Genomic DNA, 26,297 nt, shown 5'->3' with positions numbered 1-26,297 from the left:
TATGATATCACTTATATGTGGAATCTAAAAAATAATACAAATGAGTGTGTGTGCAAAACAGAAACAGACTCACAGATATAGAGGACAAACTAGTGGTTACCAAAGGGATGAGGAAAGGGTAGAGAGGTAAATTAGGGGTATGGGATTAAGAGATACAAACTACTACATATAAAATAGGTAAGCAACAAGGATATATTGTATAACATAGGGAATTATAGCCATTATCTTATAATAACTTTTAATGGAGTATATTCCATAGAAATGCTGAATCACAATGCTGTACACCTGAAACTAATATAATACTGTAAATCAACTATACTTCAATAAAATAAAAAGATAAGTCATAGACTGAGAGAAAACATTTCAACACAAATTTTTGACAAAGGACTTACTCTGGAATAAAAATTCTCAAAACTCAATGATAAGAAACAAAGAACCCTATTAAAAAATGGGCAAAACATTTGAAAATATAGAAGATAAGTGGATGGTAAATAAGCATATGAAAAAAATGCTTGAAACCATTAGTCACTGAGAAAAGGCAAATTAAAATCACATGAGATACCTCTACACATTTATTAGAATGGCTCAAACTTAAAAAACCAAACAAACTGAAAATACCAAGTGTTGCTGAGAATACGGAGGAACTGGAAATATCATACATTGCTGGTGGGAATGTAAAATTTTACAACCACTCTGGAAAGCAGCTTGGTAGTTCCTTACAAAGTTAAACGTTCACTTACCATATGACACAGCAATATGAGTGGTGGGAATAATGAAAATGATCTTAAGTCTAAAATAATGCCTTGGACTTTCATTGCTGGCACAAACCATGAAAATCCCCCCAATACACGCAACTGCACATGTTGGATAAAACATAAAAATGTAAATGCATGAATGAGTCGTCAAGAATGTAAGGAATTCTCAGAGACCTGTAAGAAAGTGACAGAGAGGTAACTGGATCACTGAAGCAGACTGTCACCATGAGGGCATCTTTCAAACATAAATTTAAGCTTTGATTTTATAGCTTTGCAAGAGCTATGAATAGGACTTTCCCAGGGTGAGGAACCTCATAGGTGACTCTGCAAAATGTTGGATCCTGAAACTTTATATTCTAAGCGTAAGTGAAATAAATATTTCCTCTCTATTCCCCATATACTGCAGCCTCCTTAATACTAGGTGGAGAAGAAAAAATTTCCACTGAGAATTCATAATGTCAGGACAACTTCAATGAGTTTGCAACCCAAATTCATAAAACCCTGGGTGATCAAAAAAACCGCAAGTTGACAATTTAGATTGAAATAGGTCTGGGTTGATAGAAATCCTGTGCACCTGAAAGAATCAAGTGAAAAGAAAATTCTTTCTGAAACCCACCTTCAAGAAAGGCCCCAAAGAATTCCCACAGAATAAAATCCCAAGGTATATGAGTTTAGAATAAAACATCACAAACATTTAAGGCAGGAAGCACCATGAGCAAAAGGCAGAAAACTCAGTAAACAACAGCACTGAACTCCTGAATATTTCAGATATTATACTGATCAGACAGAATGAAAATAAAAATCATTAATTTGCTTATAGCGATAAAGGAGGAGAATGGAAAGAGCAACAGAATACTAAACATATTTGGAAGAGAACAAAAGAATATGTTTAACAGTGAAGAACATAACAATTAAATTTTAAAACTCAGTGGGTGGATTTTAAAATAGATTAGATAGAATTAAAGAAAGATAGATTAGATAGAACTAATGAACTAAAACTAAGAGCTGAGGAAATTATCCAGACTATAGCCCAGAGATCAAATACATGGAAAACATGAAAAAAAAAATGTATACAATGCCCAGTACAGAACAGCCTTTAATGAACATTTATAAGTTGAATGTTAGACAATTCAGCAGACAGGATACTTTTAAAGCCTAAAATTTATAAAAAATGTTACCTGTTCTTCCTTTGGTTGAAGATGAATTTTTTAGGTCTCCACTAATACTGCTGACTGTAGCTATGTATTTTCGTCCAGGCACCAGGTCAGTAAAAGTGAATTCTTTGGCATCTTTGGGGAGCAACTTGTGGATGAGTAAAAGGTCTCTGTCGATTAGTGAAATGATGTATTTCTCCCATTCTGCTGCAGGGGTCTGCCACATGACACCCAGTGAGGTTTCATTAGCGTGTTTGACACGAAGCTGAAGGACGGCCAGGGGGACTGGGGAAAAAGCAATGGACATTCGGGTCATTGATCAACTTGGATACACTCCAGTATTCTTTAGAGATCTTTTCTCTTCCATCCACAGGAGTGTTCTAGTTGAGCATTTCTCTTCTGAATGCTTCTGAGCATTTAGGGAAAAAAAGCTAATCACAAAAAAACTTTGTTCGTGTAACATAACCAGAAATAAGGACCCAAAAGAATACTCTTGGAAAATACTTTACTGGGTCATTTATTTTTGATCATCGTCCAGCAGATATTAATATTTGGAAAATGAAGAGATAACTGGAAGACACAGAGGGCAAGCTAAAGATGTTTCTTGGTCCATTTCTTTGACGTTCTTCTAAGAACATTGCGTCAGTGTAGTTATTTCCTTATTATCAGGCAAGACTAAAAGAGAACATATTTGAATTTCACTCCAAGTATGCAGCATTCCATGTCACAGGGATTTTCATAGAAATGTTGAGTTTAGTAGGTCAACTCTCTTATTTGAAAGTTGAGGAAATGGACTCAGAGAGGTTGTGACTTGCCCAAGGAATTACAGTATAATGGTGACAGCAAGAATACCAAAACTCATGTCTCAGTAGCCTCCCTCTCCTCTGCCCTAGAATCTGAATATATTCCTCTCCACTTTAACAACTCTTCCTTGGTACCTGAAAATCCCCCATTAGTCAACAGTGGGTCACGGCAGTGGTTCTCTAACACTGATCACCAGCAAAATGTTATCAACTATCTACTTTGTGGGGAGGATTCTCTCAGATTGTTTCCTTCCTGTTCTTTTGGTGTTAGAAAGGTCTTTCTTTTAAAAAACAATGAACCTACTAGTGGAAGTGATTTCTAATACTCTAATTTGACAAAATTAAACATTACCAACCTATTTCAGTTTGTCAGTCTATAATGTCTCAAATACAGGGAACCCTGGGGTATGACATTGACGGTTACCTGGGTTACTTTGAAGAAGGACCGAATTAAGGTTCCATCAGTCATTAACACCTTGATATTTGCTTACCTGTCCTGCCATGGCAACGCTTAGAATTCTTCAGATTTCCGCTCTCAACAGTGACTTCGACCTCATACTGTCTTCCCGGTATGAGCCCCACATCACGTATGACGTAGTGTGTTTCCTCCTTTCCCACGGTGGTGTTGAGCAGCACCGAAGAATCATTCAAGAGCAGGATACGGTACTGCTCCCAGTCTCCAGCAGGGGGCGACCAGCTCACCACCAGGGACCTTGTAGAACCATTGCTGTTTGCCTCCAGGTCTCCAACTTCCTCTGGAACTAAACAGTGAAATGATGTCAAAAGGAGATACTAAAATCCAAAAGTAAGGATGCTCATTCACTTTTCATGGGCAACAGTAGATAAGAGACCTAATAGCTGCAATTCAAAACATTTCTATCGAATGGCCTTGAGGACGCAGGAAGGGGGAAGGGTAAGCTGGGACGAAGTGAGCGAGTGGCATGGACATATATACACTACCAAATGTAAACTAGATAGCTAGTGGGAAGCAGCCGCATAGCACAGGGAGATCAGCTCTGCTTTGTGTCCACCTAGAGGGGTGGGATAGGGAGGGAGTGAGGGAGACGCAAGAGGGAGGAGATATGGGTATATATGTATATGTATAGCTGATACACTTTGTTATACAGCAGAAACGAACACACCATTGTAAAGCAATTATACCCCAATAAAGATATTGAAAAACAAAACAAAACCCCCATTTCTATCCCCTCCTGATGTTTGTGAATTGCAAATGAGCATTCTGGAGCCATTGGACACTCGAGAAATGCATGTTAAAATCATTTTAGTAATATATCAGTAATGTGATCTTCTGTAACAGTGTTAATAACCTAGTGATACAAACGCTGTGTTTTTCTGATTGCATACCAGCCCTAGAGACAATACTGATGTTGCTTATAATGATGGTGACAGTGATGAATGTGGCATCTTTTAGAAGAGACCCTGGATGTGTGGTCACAAAACATGCCTCTCTTCCAACGGAAAAGATTAATCTTGCAATACAACTCTGATTTTATTATCCTTTGCTCAAAAACATTTAAGGTTTCTCCATTAACTACAGAATAAAACATCAAGTCCTTGGTGTGGTGTTTGTAGCCCTCCCAAATCAGACCCCATATCCTGCCAGTCTTCACTCTGACTACTCCCTGCAGCCCCCCTCCCTCGTTCCCCACTCTTGAATGCTGGCCTCCAGTTTCGCGTTCTGTAGACCTGTAAGTCTCCTGGTCTCTTCCGCCTCGGTGCCTTTGCTTGTGTTATTCCTTCCACCTCAAATGCCCTTCCCTCTTTTCCCTCTCAACTTGCCAAGAGCTTCATATTTTTAAAGTACCAGTTAAAGGCCATTTCCTCCCAGAAGTCTTTACTGATCTTCTGAAAGAGAGTTTGTTTCTCTTTTCTTTCTGACCATATATATGGCTCTTACTTGGGATCTCCAATAGCACAGACAATGGACTCTGGAATAGGACAGTCTGGTTTAAACCCCACCACTTATTGGCTGGATGACTATGGACATGTTATTTGACCTCTTCGAATTATCTATAAACTGGTGATAATATCAGGACCTCTCTTGTGATTTTGGTGAGAACTGAATGAAATAATGGTGTAAACTGTTTAGTCAGTGCCTGCTCCATGGAAATATCATTACCATTATTAAAATATAATATTTTTATTTTGTGTGTGTGTGTGTATTTTATTGTGTGTGTGTGTGTGTGTGTGTGTGTATTCTACATTTGTGTGATTAAAATGTAACTTCCTTAAAATCGAGGGTCGGCAAAGTAAATATTTCAGGCTTCTTGGGCCACATATGGTCTCTGCGTCATATTTTTCTTTCGTTTTCTTTCTTTTTTAAAAAACTCTTTAAAAATGTAAAAACCACCCTTAGTTTGGGGCTATACAAAAACAGGTCACAGGCCATATTTGGCTGAAGGGTGTAGTGTGCTGAACTCTGCCGTCTTAATAACTCTCAAAGCTCATAATATGGTAATTTACAGGAAGAAGGCACTGGATAAATGTTTGGTGACATAAATAAAATAATTTATGGGAAATATGGGTAAGTGCTAACTGGCCTTCATTATAAGAGTTGATCAGAAATGTTTTATTCATTAGTATCAATGCTAATTCATTTATGCTACTTAAGTGGTGTGACATGAAATAGCACAGGGCATCAATCCAAATACATTTGCTTAAATAATCAGACGAATGCAATTAACCCTCGCTTGACTCTGTATAGCGGGGCCTGGCCCATAGACACCCCGAGTCATGTAGACCATACTTCCCAGGTTGGGAAAGGGATTTTCCTTCTAACTTATCCTGTTCTAAGGTGGGTCAGAGAGTGATTTGAGCCAACTAAGGAATTTCTGGAGCCTTAGACTCACCTGTTCTGCCCACTGCCATCTTATGAGCAGACAATTCACCAGAGACACAGCTGATGGTGACTTGATAAAGTCGTCCAGGGGCTAAGTCTTTAAATTGAGTTTCAGTAATCTGGGGTGCTAATATTCTGGATTCTTTGATGGTCCCTTGGTGAGACAGTGTAATGTTATAGAAATCCACATTTCCAGAAGGTCTTTGCCACTTGACTTTTAAAGAGGTCAAAGTGCCATCATTTGTCACCTTCAGATTTGAGACTTCCATGGGGGCTAATTAGGAAGAAAGGGAAAGAGACTTTAACTCAGGATATCATACCACTCTTATGGCCAAATTTCGCCCTGTGTCTTAATCTCTACAAGTCACACTCCCTGCTCTGAAGAAAACAACTTCACAAGGTAAAAATAATACTGCAAAACCAAAGAAAGGTTGTCTGGCTAGTGGACAGAGGACAAACATGGCAGTCAGGAGCCTAGATTCTGCCTCAGACTTGGCCATTGGTTGGCTGGGCAACCCTGGGCAGCTCTGTCTATCTTACTAAGCCTAGGGGTCCTTACTGCCTCATGATGGCTTGATCAAAAAAAACTTAAAATGGTCTTTTCCAGTTCTGAAAATCTTTAAGTGGAATCCTCAAAGAATGTCATCTGCCTAATTTCTTCCTGTCTTTATGTATTTAATAATAGCAAGTACATAATAAATAGGTTGGTTGACTGATTGGCCATCATAAATTTTTTTGTGCTGAAAATAGTTTCTTTTTCATATTGAATCATGATAAAGTTAAAGCTTAGGAGTTGTGTCATTATTTCATCAGAGGAAAATGATTACAAAGGAGAGACACTTTGGTGAATATATTTTCTACCTTTTGCTTATGCTATAATTTTGGGCCTCACTAATGGCATAATATAAATTCACAATGTTTCATTAAAATAATGGGCGTGGCACATTGCTTTTGCATATGCCAGTTAGAAGTGCAATTTGCTCTTGATATACATAAATAATTCTTAAAATATATGGTCATTTTTGTTGGGAATATATATATATATATATATATCTTTGAGGTGTGATACGAAAGGTATGTAAATATATAGGTGTCCCCAAATATCTTTCCCACCAACCTATTATTTCAGGAACTCTCCTCCCTAGAGTAATGTCTAAGGCACTACATATTTTAGAGTTTCTCTTAAAATTACACAGCTTCCCAAAGGAGGGGATTTATTAACACATTAGACCCACCAGAAGCATTAGGATGCACTTGAATGTAAGCTCCATGAGGGGAAAGACTTTGTCTCTCTTGGACATTGTTATATCCACAATGTCTGGTATATAGTTTACACCTAATAAATATTGATTTAATGAACTAATGAATGAATAATATGTATATAAATGATTCATTAAAACTTAGCACAGATTAGTTTTCTGGCTATGTTAGGCTATGAGAACAGGTTCTATGGAATTGGGTCTCAGGAGATGTTTTGTTGGATAGAGGGTTTGGGCAATGGCTGTTTCTTTATACAAAGACCTAAGAGTAGGTCTTTGTATAGCACTGAGAAGAGTAATCCTGGTTCATTGTGAGTGATGTCACAAAGGCAGGGGATGATGCCTGTTTAAGCGAAGGAAGTAGGAATCCTTAACTAAAAAGAGAAGCTAAGATTATATCAGTGATTAACTCTGCTATTTCACAAGGTTGTCAAGGATGAGCCTAAACTTTAGAATGAAAGGGAATCCCTCTTTCTCTAAGTAGAAAAGTGGATACATATTAAGGTCTTCTACAACATATGCATTTCCATTTGTCCTATACTACCATTATCCAAATAATTTAATAAACCTTGTTTATTAAACATTTCCTTGATTTGCGTTTTATTCTTGTTCAGAATAGATAGGGAAACTTACTTGTCCTGGCTGGTTTCCATCTGTAGTTTTGCAGCCCTGCAGCCTCGGTAACAATGGTGACATTATAGAGGTGACCAGGTATCAGTCCATGAAAAGCATAGGAAGTAGTAGCTTTGTCCACGGCAAAACTATGAACTAGAATTCCTTTATCCATTAGTATCAGCTGGTATCTTTCCACGTTCCCAGAGCCACGTGACCAGGAAATCAGGAGAGAATTCGTTTTCGCTGAAATACCAATATCTTCCACTGGCGATGGCACTAGTGGGATACAATGCATTTCCAAACTGTCATTCATAATTTCCTTATAGAAGGTATAGACACATTTCATTTGAAACCACACATCCATTTATGCTTCTCTGTACATCTAACTTGTGTAATAACTAATGAAAATAGCACCCTTGAAATTTTATTGGAACCTGGATTAATGCTCTTTTCAAAGTCCACAGCCTAAAGCTACATCATAGTTTATCTGTCTCCCCCACTTAACAGGTATCAAGGTAGATTTTGTCAATGAAGTATGATGTGGCATAGCGGTAAAGGGAAAAGAGAAAGGAAAGAACTGTAGACGTTGAAAAATGGAAAGAGAGCAACAGAGCAGGAGAGAAAATAAGGGGAGAGTGAATGATAAGAAAGTAAGTTATGGAAGGAAATGGTAATGTGTCATTGATATCGGGATGTATGGGTGCAAGAAAAGACTGGTTCCAAACATAGGAATATTCAGGAAACACCATGACTTGATGTTAAGAGAAGAATATACAGGGGAGGGAAAACATTTAAAAAATAATTTTCATTTTGCACAAACTCAGAAAATGAGGCAGAAAATCCTGTTGCCTAACATTTGAGTTAGAAGGGCCATTAGGAAACATCTTCCTCATTTTGGAGAAAGTTCCAGTCCCAGAGAAGTTCCATGACTTGTTCAAAATCACCCAGCAAGCTAGCAGCACAACCCCATCTCCTTGTTTCCAGTCCAGTCTTTCCTCTGTATCAAACAGTATTTATTTGTCTCTCTGTCTATCTATCTACCGACCTACCTACCTATCTATTTATTGTTGATCTTGGGGCATTCTTACTCCCATTTCCTGAATGTAATATAATTTCAAAAGAATCATAGACTATTAAATACGCAACTATCCGTAAACAGGTCTTACCTGTTGATCCATTGGCATAAATTGTAGAGGAACGTTTATCCCCAGAAACAGCTGTGACGGCAATTTTGTATTTACTACCAGCAGTGAGGTTAAAAAATGTATATTCATTCTGTGAAGTTCTTTCTTGAATTTGGGCCCCCTGTGTCTTTTGGTTATCATCAAGTAACTGCACCTCATACCAGGTGACTTTCCCGGAAGAAGGAGCCCACCAGACATGCAAACTGGTGGAAGTACTTTTCTCTTTATTGACTTCCAACCTAGCAGGAGGTAAAGGATCTGCAGAGCAAAAAACAAAAAAGAGAAGGTGGCTTGAAGAATTTTGCAGATACACGCTTACCTTGCTGTAATCCAGATGCATTTTCCTTCAAAACTTTAAGAATCTGCAGCTCATGATACAAATGGGCATTTTATGCCACTCCTAAACTTACTATTTTACTTAAAAAAGAAATCCACCTTGGCTACTAGTCATATAAGCTCCTTTTTTTTTCTAATAAAACTTTTTTTTGTTACGACAGCTCTGAGCTTGGAAATCCAAGCAAGGTTATATTTTCTTTGGCTTGCAAGTTTTGCACTTTTCAAACATTCAAACATTGACAAACATCCAGGCTCTGCCTGGATAAATACTGAAAATCTCAACAGAAAATACAGATATTAAGAAATAATTTTAAAATGTGTATTTGTACTAAACTTTCCCCTTTTTAGGTTGTGGGGTTTGGGGGGGTTATGTATACAAAACTTTGGGCTGTTTTTAGATATCAGAAAACCACGAAAGATACAGACCTGATTATGAGCCTAGGCGAGGTGTGCTCACCAAAATGAATTCTCCCAACAACTGGGATTCCCTATGTCCCTAGATTTTCTAAACTTGAGTTCTGGGACATTTTGGAGCTGCCAGAGCTCCCAGAGCAGGTGGGTTAGTCCTGTACCTGGCTGTTTACTTAGTTTCAGTTCTCAAAGCCATGGGTCAATTTGAGAAGTCCTGTTTCCCATGTATTGAATCTTCACTGTAGAGCTTGAAATAGGATGAATAGCACGTCTCTAGGTTAGGAGCTAAATCTATAACATTTAGTGAGCAGATGATGCAGTGGGACCATCCGAGAAATAAGGCTCTCCCTACCCTGAATGTTGGGAGTAGAAACGTTGACATTTACATATGAGTAATTTTCAGAAGTCCTATGTGGTTCTTGGTCTAGAAAGTGAGATAAAGATAATGGAGACTAAATTTCAAGAGTCAGGTTAGATGTTTTAGTGACATGGCTATAGAGATCTCAGTTCTTTACCTCCTGGTAAATTATATCTTACTCATGAAAGAAATTGAGGAACTCTAGCATCTACTTAGAACAGTATATGTTTTAAGAAAGTCTTCACTTGTGACTAACATTAGTACAAATAGGAACAAGGTAATCTTATTCTATATTCAGAAGGCATAGTATAGCCAGACAGCTCAGTAGACTACGGGTCACCTATAGACTCCATACGTAGGCTAGATAAGGCCAAGCCAAGACAGAAACTTTGAGAGCCCAAAGCACAGGTGAGCTTAGAGGATCAGGTTGTGTGGTTTATATCCTAGAGCACAGGTTCACCTGAAGAGTGTAGGCTCTAGAGTCTGGTGGCCTGGGCTTGAATCCGGGTCTCCCACTTTGTAGCTGGGTAGCAATTCCTTAACCTCCTCGTGCCTCAGCAGTCTCCTCTATGCAATGCTGATAACAACGCTATCTTTTCAGTCGAATTGTTATGGAGATTAAGTTGAGTATTTTATCTAGAGCACTCAGAACAGCATCTGGCACACAGTGAGTGTTCAATGTTAGCTAGTATTAGTATTAGTATTCCGCCTATAATTGGGATGATCTTGTCATAGAGGCAGGGAGGTGAAGTGGCAGACAGCATGGGCTTTGGAGTCAGAACTCAATTCAAATTGCAGCTCCCTCATGTATCAGTAACTTGGGGAAGTTACTTAACCTTCTAAGCCTCCATTTCCCCCTCTGTCTGGGGAGTATAATAATAGTACTTATATTCTTGGATGTTTGGAGGAGTAACAAGATAGAGAGGAGACTTTACATGGTACACAGTGGGCACTCCGTCATATAAACTTATTCTGTCTACATGATCATAAAAAGAAACTTCCTCTGAATCACTGACAAAATGGAGGCAAAAATGGAATACCATTTTTTTGGAAACTAAACTGATAATAGCTTTAATTGCTTTCTTCTTCTTCTTCAAAAAAACACTTGGAAAAATCTTATCAGTTTATTCCCATGAACTAACATTCTAACCCTTAAGATAAAATAAAAAAAAAATTCCCAAGATGATTTTCATTTATGGGTTCTTGAGGAAAAACAGTACGGGTTTTTTTGTGTGTGTGTTTGTGTGTGTGTGTGTGTGTGTGCGGCAATATTATTTAAATTTTCTATCCTACATAACACTCTATAATTAAGGACGTCATCATAAAAGGAAAGGACATAATTTCCCCTCACAGCAAGTTTTCTTGTTACCATGCGATTCTAATAGCCAGAGAAACTCAAGAGCAACCTTGTCATAGCCAACTGAGGTGACACATTTTTGCGGAAGAGGCATTTTAAGGACAAGGATGAGAGGGACAGCTGCTTTCCAGTGATTGTTCAAAAGGGATCAATACTATCACTTACATGCACAACCCAGTCAGATAAAGGTTAAAGAAAATGATCTCATGATCGGTATAATCTAAACATATATAATCTGCAAAATATGATCTATAGAAAATGAATTTTAAGGTTGCGTGCCTAGAGGGTGAAGTTCAGAAATGCAGACTTTATCTAATCTCTCTGAGCCAGAAAACAAAACAGTCAATCCTTTGTACATCCGCTAGAACAAAGGAACAATGAGATTGGGAAGTGCCTGGGCTGCAAGAACCTGCACTGGAAACAAACACTTAAAACCCCATTTATGCTGTGATAAAGCCCTTTGCTGGCAGTGGTCCACTATTGCTATGCATGCGGCAGGAGTTCAGTAGTTTTCAGACTTTGTTTCAATCTAACTAAGCCCAAGGAAAACTCTGCTGTATTAAAAAAAAGTTTTCAATATTTTATTAGAAATAAATTAGATACTTCCATAAGGGTGCTATTTTCATCTAGCATCTATCTATCTATCTATTTATCTATCTACCTACCTATCTATCATCTACCTATCTAGATATCTAGATAGATATATGAAAGAGAGAGTTTTAATGCTATTTGAAAATTTAGTTATAGGTCTGTAATCTTCTGATCGTGTGACAGGTCATATGTAATTGGAAAACCCTACTTGACTTACATAATTTATGCTGACGGCTGGAGATATCAATGCACACGTGTGCATTTATAGCCTTTCTGGTTTTCCCACCCACTGCTCTCATACATACAGTAACCAGTGAAGTATTATAAGCTTTGAGAACTGTTGAAAACCATAAATCAATAATTTAATCTCAATCAATATATCAAAATTGATCATTAGCCATCAATTTAAGACCTCTTTGTTTGTATTTATTTCCAGAAGGATCTGGAATATTGAATGCCAAATGCAAAATTCCATAGCATTCAGCTGCTGTATTTCAATGAATCTACCAGTATCAGGAAGCCCCAGAATTTCATAAGTAGGTTTGCTGTCAACCCACTTTTTCTGATAAAGTTTAGCTAAATTCCTGAACCAAAATGGATTCTTCCTTTTCTCCCTTTTAAAAAAATCTGACTTAAGAAGAGGGAGACACGCATATATATAAAATGGAAGTAATTTTGCTTTAAAAATTCTTTTGTATGGTCATTAAAACATTATTATCTACTGCTATAGGAATTTGCAGAGTGTTTAGGATTCAAAATGATAGTATTTATTTTGGAAATAAACTTAGCCTTACAACAAGAGAGTAGGGAATCCATAAGTTAGTGCCAAAAACTTTTTTTGAAGTCATAATAGCACACAACATATCTGTGTAGGATCTGATCGTTTACAATGTGTTTTCTTAGTTGTAATAAGGGTCAGAGGCATTAAGTGACTCATTTACATCACATAGGTAACAAGTAATTCAGCTGAGCTTCTAACACTTGACTCCAAGTCGTGAGATCTTTTCTATCACACCTTAGTTGTCCCAGGGTGGAAAATGATGTCATGAGTCGCACAGTCAGTATAACAACAAAAAAACCAAACCAGATCTCTATGAAAAATAACAGACAAATTTACAGGACTTTCATTTGATGGTTTGGATAGTGTAGCATAGGTAAATGAATAACAACACTAATAATAGCTAAATCTAATCCTGCCGCCAGGAAAGTTCCATTGATTTTTTTAAAACGAATGTTTTTCTTCTCCGTTTCTTTTTTCCCCTTAATCTTACTGCCTTAGCCTGGTGTTCCGTCACCTTGTGTCTGGATTACTCTGAGTTTTCTGGGTGTCTGCCTTATTTTCTGTCTTTTTTCCACTATTGCCGAATAACCGCTTTGTATCGCTCCCATCTGCCATCCTCATCCCCTAGGGAGCACCAAGAACTTTTCATGAGATAAAGTCTAAGTTTCTCCATAGGAACTCAAGGTCTCCTCAACCAGGATATTATCCTCCACCCACCTCTCCAAAACACACCTTATCTTCCAGCACTAACTCCAGGACAAGAGATCAATTTTTTATGGATTACAGATTCAATTTCTGTACCTTTACAGGAATTAGGATACAATTCTAGTTAAAAGCAGGGTGGCTAGGAGACTGGAAGCTGCATTTATGTAGCACTCTCTATAAAATGGAGTGAACAGCAACTATTCCTATAAACTAATTGCTTATTTTCTCATGGAAACCAGGGTAAGGGTGGGGGAAAAGCCACAAACCATTCCTTGGTGCAGGTTTTTAAAAATGGGCAGAAGGAGAAAACAAGAAAGCAATTGCCCACAATCTGTAGTTAATTAAATAGATTTATAGAGATGTAATTTTCTTTTATTTTTGTAATTGTTGCTGTTTGACTATAGTCAGTTTTCTGACTTATAAGATGATATACTATATTATGCTAATATATCAGATTAACATGCATTTCATTTATCAACTTTATACACTTTTAAAAAGTTCAGGTAGCGAGGAACTTTCAAAGTTTTAACAGCATCGCAATTAAAGCAGCTTTGACAATCATTTGCATCATGATTAACACGAGTGAGGAATGCCATGTTATTTTATGGGTCATCATACTTGGCTTCTGAGAATCTACAGTTTACTCAGGCATTTAAGACATATGTGAAAAAGGTAAACACAAAGGTAACTTATCAGGGAGGCTGACTTTGACGTCAGACTAAACCTGGTTCAAATCTCAACACTATCACTTCAAACAGTGACTTTAGGCAAACTGCTTAACCTCCCCGAGGCTAAGTTTCCTCATCTGTAAAATGGGACTAACAATACTTACTTTACAGAGTTGTAAGTGTTAAGAGGTAATGGAGCCAAAGTGTTAAGTGCAGCCCTGGCACATGGTGGGGCCTCAGTAAATGGCAGTTGGTGTGAGTATTGCGGCTGTTCTTGCTGTTAAGGGTAACACAGGTCAGCACCAATGCTGAATATGCAAAAGGAGAATGATATCCAAGGGGAAGGTCTCAGAGGTGGGCTTGAAATGAACTTGAGCAAGTTGGAAGGTCAAGTAGGACGCAGAAATCAGCGAGAAGAGAGACCATTGCAGAATGAGAGAGCAGTTTAAGCAAAAGCACTGAAAAGCTCACTTCTGTCAAGTATCAGAGAACCACGTCAGCACGGAGGGGACAATGACAGCTGACAGAGACTTTAACACCCTCATGCCGTCATCCTTCAGCAGCCCTACTCCTCCTCTCTTTGATATTAACCATAGAGGTTTTCTTGGGAATCCCCTGGTGGTCCAGTAGTTAGGACTTGGAGTTCTCACTTATGGGGCCCTGGGTTCGATCCCTGGTCCAGGAACTAAGATCCTGCAAGTCACGTAGCGCAGCCAAACAAACAAACAAACAAGAACCACTTGAGGTTTTCTCAATATTATTTAAATGCTACATAAATGCAGTAGAAAGGGAAATCCTTTGGCCTCCTCTTCCAGACTGTTGCCTAGAAGCCGCTCTCATGTAGAAATTCATGAGTTGTCGCTTGATGTGTGCTGCCGAACCTGGACATCTAGATCCTAAGGAATTACTGTCAATGTTAGGTACGATACTGATATTGTCGTTATGTTAAAAATAATGCTTATCATTCAGAAATGCATACTGAAATATTTATAAATGAAATTAAATGATGACTTGGACTGTGTCAAAATGATATGCGGTGGGGGAGTGGGTGAGGATATAGATGAAACATGATTGTCTGTCAGTTGGTAACTGTTGAAGGTAGGTGATGAGTACATGCTCGTTCCTTATACTATTCTGTTTACTTTTTATGTATTTGAACTTTTCCATCTAGAGGAAGAAAAACAAAATCAAAACCCCAAATCCCTGGAAATCTGTATGTATACCTACCATGTTAATTTTAGTTGCATAGATTCATCTTTGTTTATACACATTCGTACATTTAGAATGGGTTTGACCTCTCCTACAAGGTCAGAAAGTCATCAGTATTATCCTTTATCCCCCAGGGGGATTCCAGGGAATTGGTGTCCAGGAATGGAAGGTGCAACAAATTTTCTTCCATTCTGTCTGGACAAATTAGATTTTATTTCTTGCTAATCTGTAGAATGCCAGGCCCACCTACAGAAGTCAGACAAATCGAAGAAGCTTCCAAACACACAAAAATTCAAGTGCAGAGAACTAGGTTGGTTGATTCCCTATACAGAGCTCAGCTTGATCTTAGAATTCCTGAAATAACTATACTGCAAATGGCTGATTCCTAAATACTGAAGTCCATCACCAGAAGTTCAACACAATCAAAATCAATATTATTTCAGCACACTAACACACATTTAATCATTATTCTACCGTTGTGTAGGCTAAGTAACTATAGATTTAAAGTATTTCATAATATATTTTTTTCTTTTTAAAAGTTGAATTGAAAAGTAACAACAAACTATCATATGTAATCTGAAAGAACAAAAACCAACTTAAAAATTATGTCCATTCTACAGAGTAGTGGAAAGAATTGGAGTTGGGGCCAGTAAATCTGGGTTCAAGGTCTAGGTCTACCATATATTATTAGCTCTATGGATTTGTGATTAGTTAATTCTTATGAATGTCAATCTCATCCCCAATCTGAAAGTAATAATAGGAAACTTACTACACACTTAGTATGTGACAAAAACTGTTCTAGAATTTATGTATGAATCAATTAAAACCTCAAAACGACCCTAGGAAGTGAGCATTCTCTTTATTATTGTCCCTATTTTATAGATTAAAAGAGGTGAGGAACTTGTTCAAGGCAACTTGGTTGGTAAGTGATGGAGGCCGCTGCTTTCAGAACTCAACTCTTAACCACCTGTGCCTTCATGATACTCCCTCCACAGGATTGCCATGTGGCTATAATTAAACAATATATGGTCAGTATAATATATATTTTATACTCTTACCTACTAAACAAGGTAGGTGAAAGTATTTTACATACTATAAAAGCACAAGACAAATATTAGAAAATATTATTTTCTTCCTGGGAAAGACAACAAATATTCCTAGGCATTACAGATTTAACCAGGCATAAAAAGGAATGGTACCAAAATCTTAATGCCAATGAATAATAGAAAAACGATGTCAACAGCTCTTAAACTTCAGTGTGCATTGATTGACTTTGATATTTGTTTAAAATCAGATACCCTAGGCTCCACTCTTTCTAAATTCATTATATATGAGGTAGAAGCCAAGAACATGCTTTTATAACAAATTCTGCAAGAGTGTTTAATGCCAGTAGCTTACAGACATTATTGAGAAATAATGGCCTGTGTTTAAAGCCATGTAAGTGTTATGGACTGAATTGCATCCCTCTAAAGTTCATATGTTGAAGCCTTAACCACCAATACTTCAAACTGTGACTGTATTTGGAGATAAGACCTCTAAAGAGGTAACTGAGTTAAAATGGGATCTTTAGGGTGGGCCCCAATCCAATATGACTGGTGTCCTAAGAAGATTAGACACAGACAACACAGATGGACGACCATGTGAGGACATAGTGAGGTGGTCATCTGCAAGCCAATCAGAGAAGCCTCAGAAGAAACATGCCGACAACTTGATCTGGGACTTCTAGCCTCCAGAATTGTGAGAAAATAAATTTGCTGTTTAAGCCACCCTATCTGTGGTGTTCTGTTACAGAAGCCCTGGTAAACTAATACAAGAAGCAACATTTTGAGGTGGAAATAATAGCTGATATGGTGATTTGGTAATTAAAGCTCTTAAAATTTTTTTAAATTAAAGACAGAGGAAGGAGCCATGTATAAAGAGCTAAATTTTTTTTTTTGCCTTTTGCTCTAGGCTGATTAATAAGTACCTGAAACTGACTAAGAAGTCATATGCCACTAAGGTATTCTTCCTGTAGGTAAAGTTCTCTATGACTAGACTTCTTCCCTGGGCTCCATAACTTACCCATAACCCAAGGAGAATAGATCGTATTTTTAAGTACATTCTCCCACTAAAATATTCATTTTATTTACTAATATTTGTCTGTTATCATCTACCTATTCATCCATAGACCCACCCATTCATCTCCCCATTCATTCATCCATCTACCCATCCAGTTAATATTTATTGAACACCTACCATGGGTTAGATGCCATTTTAGGTACTGAAAAACTACTTCTTATTGGTGGGAAGATAAAAATCCCCCCAAATTTCTAAATGAAAGCTCTACAGTTTCATTTAAACAAACTCAAATGTCCTTAGGATACATTCAGGTAAGGAAATAAAGGAAGTGGTCCAGGGGGATTCCAGTGAATTTGTATCTGAAAAGAGAGAAACCACAACTCAGCTCTAGAGAGTTCTAGGCAGCCTGGCCGAGTTTTGCCAGATCTTCCAGTATTTTAAGAGAATCCATACATCTGGTATTTATGTGAATTTTCTGCTCAATGCTGGTGAAATAATCTGAATTTTTCACAAACATTATGTGAGCCAAACAAAACACGTCTATTATTTAGACACCCAGACACCCCCAGGGGCCACTTTGCAGCCTCTGCTCTAGACTCTGAGGACACAGTGTTAACAAAAGTGTTGAGGTCTTCAATATCTGTTACCTTCATAATCTATTTCTGATGAATTCACAACTAAATAATTTGGCTTTCAATTTATTACAGTTGTTGCATTGACCATTTATGACGGAACACACCTGAGAGAGGCAGGGCAAGGTCTTCACCCAAGAAAGAAGTGGTAAAGCTCTGTCACCACTTTCATCCTGACCTTCTGTCACCTCTGTACAAGACTACAAGGGCAGAGACCATGCTTTGTTTGTCATCTTTATAAGCTCACCAATCACTGCCTGGTGTAACTCCCTGCAGTACCCATGCCTGATAAATGTTTGCTGGACTGAACTTGAATCCACATAGGTTTTTCAATTCTGATTTTAAATCTGGAGTGAAAACTGATTGGTGCTGAAATAGTTCTGATTTAGTTGAAATTTTTGATCTTTAAGGTCATGTCTACATTATGTTATTTTAGATAATTTACCAGGGTAAACAACCAGACAAATCACACTTGGAACGATACAGAATGATTACAGAGATAATCTAAGCAACTGTTGTATCTCCAGCCAAATCATGCCTTGCTCTCACTCTATTTTACTCTATACTGATAAGATAGGCATAATGGAATAAGAAAAGCACAACACATTTGAGTGACTTTTTTTGTTTGAAGTTATATCTCAGACTTAATATTATGCTACTAGTTGATCCTGCTTTAATAACAGTAAAATATGATTTCTGACACTCATCTTTGTAGCTTAGCAGTTAATATAGAGGAATACTAGTACTTTCTCTTAACTTAAAAGAAAACTCAGATATGTCCTTAAAATATAGAAAGCAAAAAAAAAAAAAAAAGTGCTGACAAAAAATAAATACCAACCAAAAATATTCTCCCTGAAACATTAAAAAAAAAATCTTAACTTAAAAAAGTTTATTTAAATAAAATTATTTTAAAAATATAGAGAGGGCTTCCCTGGTGGCGCAGTGGTTGAGAGTCCGCCTGCCGATGCAGGGGACACGGGTTCGTGCCCCGGTCCGGGAAGATCCCACATGCCGCGGAGTGGCTAGGCCCGTGAGCCATGGCCGCTGAGCCTGCGCGTCCGGAGCCTGTGCTCCGCAACGGGAGAGGCCGCAACAGTGAGAGGCCCGCGTACCGCCAAAAAAAAAAAAAAAAAAAAAAAAAAATACATATATATATATATATAGAGAGAGAGAGAGAGAGAGAGAGAGAGAGAGGGAGAGAGAAACTCAAGTAGGGTTATACCATCACACAAATAAGTATGAAAAAATTATTATTATACAAACATCACTTTTGGTCAAATTTCATTCTTCACATTTGGCATGGAGCTCATAAAATTTGTGGTGAAAAGTATATTTGTGGTACTGTAAAAAGTAACTCCTTAAGAAAAATGATAAGACACTGAACACTAACAATTGGGCATGCTAAGTCTTTTTTAAATTAAACATAGTCAATAAAATGCAAACATTTCTTACATTTCACAAATGTCTCTGGACTTGAAACACCTACATGCATAATTAAACTCAAAACATATTCTAACTAGTAACACCCACAGTGAGTCCTTTTTCATCAATGTTTTTTCCAAAAAAGTAAAACCTCTGGGTTAAATCAGTATATTCTGGCTTAATGTCTTCATCTTTTCTCCCAGAAGCTTCTGATGGCTCACCTGTTTTTAAACATCATTCTGCCCCATTCAATACAGACACCTTATCAAATGTAAAGAACACATGTGGAAGATCTATGTCATAAATTTCACATTATTAGCAATCTGAGTGTTCACATCTTCACATACCAAGAAACCAAGAACTTTATAACTAAAAACCCAGCCACTTAAACTCCTGAAAAATGTTCTAATTACGTGGTTGATTTCGGTCTCTCTTTGATTCCCTGTAAAAACACAACCACATTCTTAACAAGTGGTGTCTCTTTTCAATTCAAGTTCCTGCAAATCTCAGAAATTATCTAACATTCCTCTGAAGTAAGTCAAGTGATGTAATTGGGCATTCTTAATTAGTAAGAGAACAATTCATTGACTTATTACCAGGACCTAGTCACATTTCCTGACCTTACTGTAACTGCCCTGATAACGGACTGTTCTCTCACCTCTTCAAAGAACTATAGCTAAAGAAGTGATCTTTGTTCAGGTTGAATGTGAAAGAATAGCAAGGACGACACATTTCTAAATTTAACTTCTGGAATTTTTCAGTTAAATTTGACTTTCTCCATGAAAGTAAGGCTTCTCTATTGCAACAAATAAGTTAAAAGGAAGACTAATGAAGTCATAAAACATCGAAGTCATTAGAGAATTCCGAGCACATCTGAGGGTGGCTCTGGGGATTAATGAGGTAACATGCATTGCAGCCCCTACCTAAGTAGGCACTTGGTTGGAACCTGGACCTGAATGACCAAGTATAACACTCTCATTTTACAGATAAGAAAACTGAGGCAGGAAAGACAAACTCTTACCACATACGCATGGAAGGGTTTACCAAAAGTGAACAGAAAATGATTGACTTAAGGTGTAGAGTAACCAAAAGATGATCTGTGATATTAGCGTGGTTTTAGTTACACAAGTGATAAAAAATAACTTTCATACCCTCATCTCAAGGGACTTTTCTAATTTCCCCCTAAGAGTGACTCTATTCCTGATGACTTTATGTCCTGGTTCCAAAAATAAAACTAAGTCGAGGAAAGTCATATCCCTAATCATTGCACTTCCATTATTTATTCTAAAAACATTTACTTAAAATTATTCCAAGGCTTGACAATTTAATGCGATGGAAGCTCAAACCACATCACTTTAACAAATTCCCTCCACAGCCCACAGTTTCTCTTTGCTGCTCTCCCCGTTTAAGTGGCTAGTCCGCTGTTTTCAGCACTAAGGAAGTCTCTGAAAGTCAACCAAGCTGCTTCTGGCCAGATCTGAGGAGACTAGAAATCTTTGTCAATAGTTATCTTCACAGGTGTTTTTACCTTTATTATTATTATTATTTTGTATGCCTGGAACTCAAGTGAAACATCAGCTTGAAAAGGCAGGGCCCAGCCGGAAGTGGCCTGGCCGTCCAACCGCACCTGTCACTTTTTACCTGTTTGCAAGACCACAGTTTTCTCTTCTCCATCCAGAGACATAATACTGAAATTATAGATGGTTCCCGCTTGTAAATCCTTGGGGTTACATCCATAGGTGGTGGTGTCTATCCGCACGGGGTGGCAGCACGCGACCCCCGACGTGTCACTGCTGCAGATGAGGCTAAAGTTACAGGGTGACGCCAAAGTTCTCCACTGGAGAGACACGGACCGGCTGGAGACCCTGGACTCTGTCAGGGTGAAGTTGCATCTCACTGGCTCCCCCAGTCCAGTCTGAAAAGGAAGCAGAACAACAGCTGAAGCCCGCTGTCTAGACCTGCCCAGAGACGAGTCCGTAGCAAGCTGCCCAAACTGCTCCACTCACCCCTGGCCCCCAGCCTGAGCCCATCCATCCTTTGGCCCCCCAGCCAGAGAAGAGGCCCGCAGCCCAGGAGGGTGGCCACCTTCTCCCTAGCTGCTTTTTCTCCGGAGCAGCTGGAAAGAGAAGGTGGCTTGTTGCCTTTGACAGTGGCACGAGCTGTCAGTCTGGCTGGGGGCTCAGAAGAGGATGGCTCATTCTTCCCCAGGGAGAGGAAAAAATTCCGCCCGCGGGGACCTCTTCTCGGGCCCCTCACCTGCAGCAGGCTCAGCGCGGTCCACAGGGCCAGCCCGGCTCCATGGCTCCGCATGGCGCTCAGCGGTTCCCCCTGACTCGACCGCTGGGCTGGGACGCGGGGCGGCCCCGACGGCCTGCGGAGCGGGGACCACTTGTTGCGCGCGCTCAGCGCGCCCCGCGGGCGCAGAGCGCTGGCCTCCGGGCTGACGACGCGCGGGGGCCGCCGCCGCCGCCGCTGATGTTGCTGCCGCCCCGGGCCGGCTGCGGACGCGAGAGGCGGCGGGGGCCGGCAGCGCGCCGCCCTTCCCACGCTGCCATTCTGACCCGCGCTGCCTCGCCCCGAGCCCCGGCCGCGGACTTCCGCAATCAAAAGGCAATTTCCTCGTCTCCCGGCAAAGGAACAATGCGCCGGCGAGGGAGGGAGCCCCGAGGAGCCAACGCCTGAGGCTGCCAAGGGGGCCCGAGGCGGGCCAAGATGCCCCCGCCTCTCCCGCCGGGGGTCCCGGCCGGGTCTGCGGAGCTCTGCCTCCTTCTCCGCCTCCCCGCCCGACTTTCACTTTTTCCCAGTCCGTGGTCCTCAACACCACCGTCTCAGCCGCAATAAGACTTGCGCCCTCTCACTTTCCATCTCCGCACCCCGCCCCCTCCCTCCCTCCACACCCTGCGCCCGCCGCTCCCTATCTGCCTCATCTGCTTTCTCCAGGGCCTCTTTTCCCAGGATTAAACTTGACCACAGCAGATTTCTCTAGGTCGCCTCACTCTTTCCTGAAGCCTTTTATTAGAGTGCTTTTGCCCCTCTCACCTCAAAGCATTCATTTGTCCCAACGTGTATCCCCCTGACACCAACAAGAGAGAAAGACCCCGAAAGGATGGTGTCCATTGTCAACTTGACCTTCATTTTTTCCTGCTATTCACTTTCCCCTTTCTCTTGTGTAGAGGTCTGTGCCCTCCCTAAATCTTACGCACATGGTGCTAACCAAGAACAAGTATAATCACCACCAATCGTCCAGCCCACAAGCAAAGCAGTTTCATCACTGACCATCCAGTAGTTAAAGTCATTTCATCCATAACTGTCCAAGCAATATAAGAAAGCAATACGAGCTCTCGTTTGTGGAAAATACGCTTGACGGCTCAGCTTCCCACATATTACAAGAAAGTGAAATTCACTTAGTTTTTAGCACTAACTTTATGCTAACTTTTAGCAACTGCCTCAGTACCTGAGTGATCATGTATCTGAAAATGGATTTTAAAAGAGTTCCTGATAACCGAAGAACAAAAATGTTTAATTGGTCATAGGTGATAGTAGGAAAATATTGCAACAACCTTAATAATGTTTGACTGCTTTTCTTTGGGTGTCATCCCTGACAACTGCCGGAAGAGAGGAGATTTTTCAAAACAATATTTGAGCTACATCAATGGGAAGGATGGCATATTCTTTTCTTTTTCAAATAGATTATACATAAAGCTATATTATTGACTGTTATATCAAAGATACCTACGTGGAGGAAAAGCAGAAAAAAACGAAAAAGTGAAAATTATTTCAATTCTTTTAGAAAACTTGTGTTTTTTAAAAATTTTTTTAATGAAAAGATGAAGTTTCTACTCCTTCGAAGATTCTATGGGCTTTTAATCTGTAGCCAGACTAGAGATCTTAAATTTCTTTTTCAAGTTAGCAGACACTCAAAGAAGTTCAAACCTAAAACACGTGTGTATTTCTAGGAAAATGGAATCTTTCTTATTTCTCTGCCCAGGTCACTTGTCTTACCAAAGAACTTTTGCCCTCCATATTTTGCCCCCAACTTCAATGACTTTTCACAGCCTGGCATTCCTTCTGGCATCATCAGAGATACTCCTCTTCTCCCCCCCTTAGAGACTGCAATCCTACAGGCTGCCTCCAGCCTTTACAGGGGTCTTTTTCAGCTTTATTCCTTTTTCACATTACCGTTTTCTTTTCTGGCTATATTCAGAAGACAATGTGATTTCCTCGTCTGTAAAACTGCAATAATATCTACTCTAAATACTTCCCAGAGCTGTTATGAAGAATAAGATCACATATGTTAAAGCACCTTTGCAAACTTTAATGTGCTGTCCAATTGTCAGTTTGCCTAGTGATAGGTTGCATCCAAATCACACAGTTTGCTCTCTTTCAAATTCATCCATCACATAGGTCCCACTTACCTAACTTCTGCTGCCCATCCTTCTCTTTGTCAAAAACCAAAGAGGTTTTTACATTTTTCTCATAGATTGACCCTCAGATTTGAAACATTCCTTCCCAAATTTACTAAATATCCCTCTGTCCTTTGCAGAAATCTTCTATAAATCCTGTCTTTTTCAAGTTCTCCAAGGTTTCTCACATATTTTTTTAAACTACATGTTACCAACCTACTATACCTTGACAGTTAATTTTAAAATAGTATTTGATATCCAATACACTGTCTGACTGTAATGCAGTATACTGCCTTATAGTAGAGGCAACTGCAACAAAAAGGCAAAATGTGAAGAGGACTAATCAAACAAGGCAATAAGAAAATATGCTCATAACACTCTTCAGATGCTTCCAAATTCTGTTTTTAACAGTGACCTGCTAATAATAACCCTGGGAATAGGAATTAGAAAAAGAAGGAGCAATTTCTTCAAATACAATTATTTAATTTTTGATCTATCAGAGAGACATATACATTTAGAGTCTTGTGCTTTTTATCTATTTTGATACCAATGTATATGAAGAATTATAGCAATTTGTGAAGGAAAGGACTGGGAGTCAGAGATATTTCTTTCCCAAAGGTATATAACAGCTGGTTCTTTTTTTGGAGAATCTTAAGCCTCACAGCAAAGCTCCCAATTAATTAGTGGGTCCTAAATAACCTATAGGAATGAATATACTACGAAACAAGGAGAGAAAGTTTAAACTCAGGTTTTTACTGATTACATTTTAAAAGCTGATTTACCTTTTAAAAACACTTATATTAATATGAAAAATTAGAGAGACATGTAATAGATTCAAGGCAGTAAGAAACTGGGAAAAGCTGCCAAATAACATCTCTTCCTAGAGGAGTTTATTTGAAACTACTGTACAAAGTACAAATAAGATGATTCATTTTATTCTTTGTTCTCATCTTTGTTTGGAATTCCTCAACTTCTTTTGAACCTATTTATCCTGTGTAATGACACTACATTTGCTTTAGAAGTTACTGCATTCCAGGAATTTGGAATCAGCCTCTCTGTAACTTTTCAGGGGACAACCTCTTCTCTTTGCCACTAGGAAACCTTTCCCAGACTGCAGGGGAAGGGTGGGACTGCTTTTGGTTAGACATGAGTGCCTAATGTTAAACCGTTGGTTAAACAGCTGCCTTTTAAACAAATAGTCATAACAATTAATGAATAATTGTTCTAATTTATATATTCATTAATTATGATTTCATGGATGAAAGCATGGCTCTTATCATGTCATGAACATACATGTTGAATGATACAACCGATCATCAGGGGTTCCAGGGTCACATTTTGAGAGCTGTTACTTTACATCAGGGTTTGAGCTGGGTGCAGAGAAGGCTGGGGGCTGAAGGGAGAGTGGATTGGTAAAGTTGATTGGTTAATTCAAAATCCTCACTCATGACCTAAAACGCCTTTCATGACCTGGCCCCTGCTTACTCCATGCCTCTCTCCTGCTTGCCTCCTATGCTCCAGTGGCCTGGGTCTAATAATTCATTTACTCATTCATTCAGCAAATATTGACTGAGCACCTACCGTGTGCCAGGCCCTGGTTTAGGTTTTGGAGACACCCCCAAGAAGCTCACTCTTTCCTGCCCCAGGGCCTTTGTGCCTGCCATTTCCTTTTCTTGGACCACTCCTGCCCAGGAGGTCTGCTTATCTGTCTTTCTCCCAATCTTTAGGTCTCAGCTTAAACACATCTCCATGGGGCCAGGCCCTTTCTGACCTCATAGGGGAAAAGTGTGCTGTTATCAATCTCCATCTCAGCAACCCATTTATTTAATTCTGAACATTAGTGACACTTGGTAATAATCCAGTTATTTATATGTTTGTATACAGTCTGCCTTCCCTAGCCATATGGAGAATTCCTTTAGGTCAGAGTCTTTGTCTGTCTTGCTCTTCTTGCACAGAGTTTGGCATACAGTGGAGTTTCAACAAATATTTGTTGAGTGAGTAGATGAATGAATGAATGATTGAATGAGTGAAACTTTGTAGCTGCTCAATAAATATTATTATCTGAATAAACACTGTAAACAAGTCCTTCTAGACATATTCCTGCCAGATGCCTCAAATATCATCTTGAAAGGGAGGGAGGGATGGAGCAGAGGAATAAAAGAGGGAAGGGCAAAGGAATAAAAGAGAGGAAGAAGAGAAGATTGATTTTGAAGAGGAAGAGGTGGGAAAAGATGAATGGGAGGGAAGATGAAGGGAGGAAAAGGAGAAAGGGGAAGGAGGTAGTAACATTTAGGACAGTGGTTCTCAAAAGCTAGTATCAGCATCATCTGAGAACTTGCTAGAAACATAAAATCTAAGGGTCCTACTACAACCTGAGGAATTTGAAATGTTCTGTTGGAGCCAAATAATCTCTGTGTGTGCCTGTGTATGTGTGTGTGTGTGTGTGCGCGTGTGTGCCTGTGTATGTGTGTGTGTGTGTGTGTGTGTGTGTGTGTGTGTGTGTATTTAACAAGCCTTCCTGCTCTAGTTGGTGAAAAAGAGCTATCCAAATTCCAAACAAAAGCCTTAGATTGTCAATCCCCTACTCTAAACTCTGATCCAGTTGTCATTTTTTTTCTTTTTTTTTTTGCGGTATGCAGGCCTCTCACTGTTGTGGCCTCTCCCGTTGCGGTGCACAGGCTCCGGACGCGCAGGCTCAGCGGCCATGGCTCACGGGCCCAGCTGCTCCGCGGCATG

General features: G+C 39.3%; 1 protein-coding gene across 4 annotated transcripts in view; it reads right to left on the bottom strand.

Annotated features, from left to right (window-relative positions):
• PTPRB (protein tyrosine phosphatase receptor type B) overlaps positions 1–26,297 on the bottom strand; it is a 114,123-nt gene that overhangs the window by 65,488 nt on the left and 22,338 nt on the right. For 2 of the 4 annotated variants that reach the window (XM_079936692.1, XM_079936694.1), the window contains exons 4-9: positions 20,800–21,073; positions 8,613–8,888; positions 7,465–7,722; positions 5,583–5,846; positions 3,204–3,473; positions 1,934–2,194 (exon numbers count right to left, since the gene is read on the bottom strand). In XM_079936692.1, the coding sequence (XP_079792818.1) occupies positions 1,934–2,194; positions 3,204–3,473; positions 5,583–5,846; positions 7,465–7,722; positions 8,613–8,888; positions 20,800–21,073 (1,603 nt within the window). Of the gene's footprint in view, positions 1–1,933; positions 2,195–3,203; positions 3,474–5,582; positions 5,847–7,464; positions 7,723–8,612; positions 8,889–20,799; positions 21,074–21,414; positions 21,953–26,297 lie in introns of those variants that run through there. The other 2 variants (XM_079936695.1, XM_079936693.1) reach the window with 2 other exon arrangements.

The sequence above is a fragment of the Stenella coeruleoalba genome (assembly GCF_951394435.1).
Source record: "Stenella coeruleoalba genome assembly, chromosome: 11".
Classification (NCBI taxonomy): Eukaryota; Metazoa; Chordata; class Mammalia; order Artiodactyla; family Delphinidae; genus Stenella; species Stenella coeruleoalba.
The sequence above is the reverse complement of the archived record's forward strand: the minus strand, read 5'-3'. Positions and strand labels throughout refer to the sequence as shown.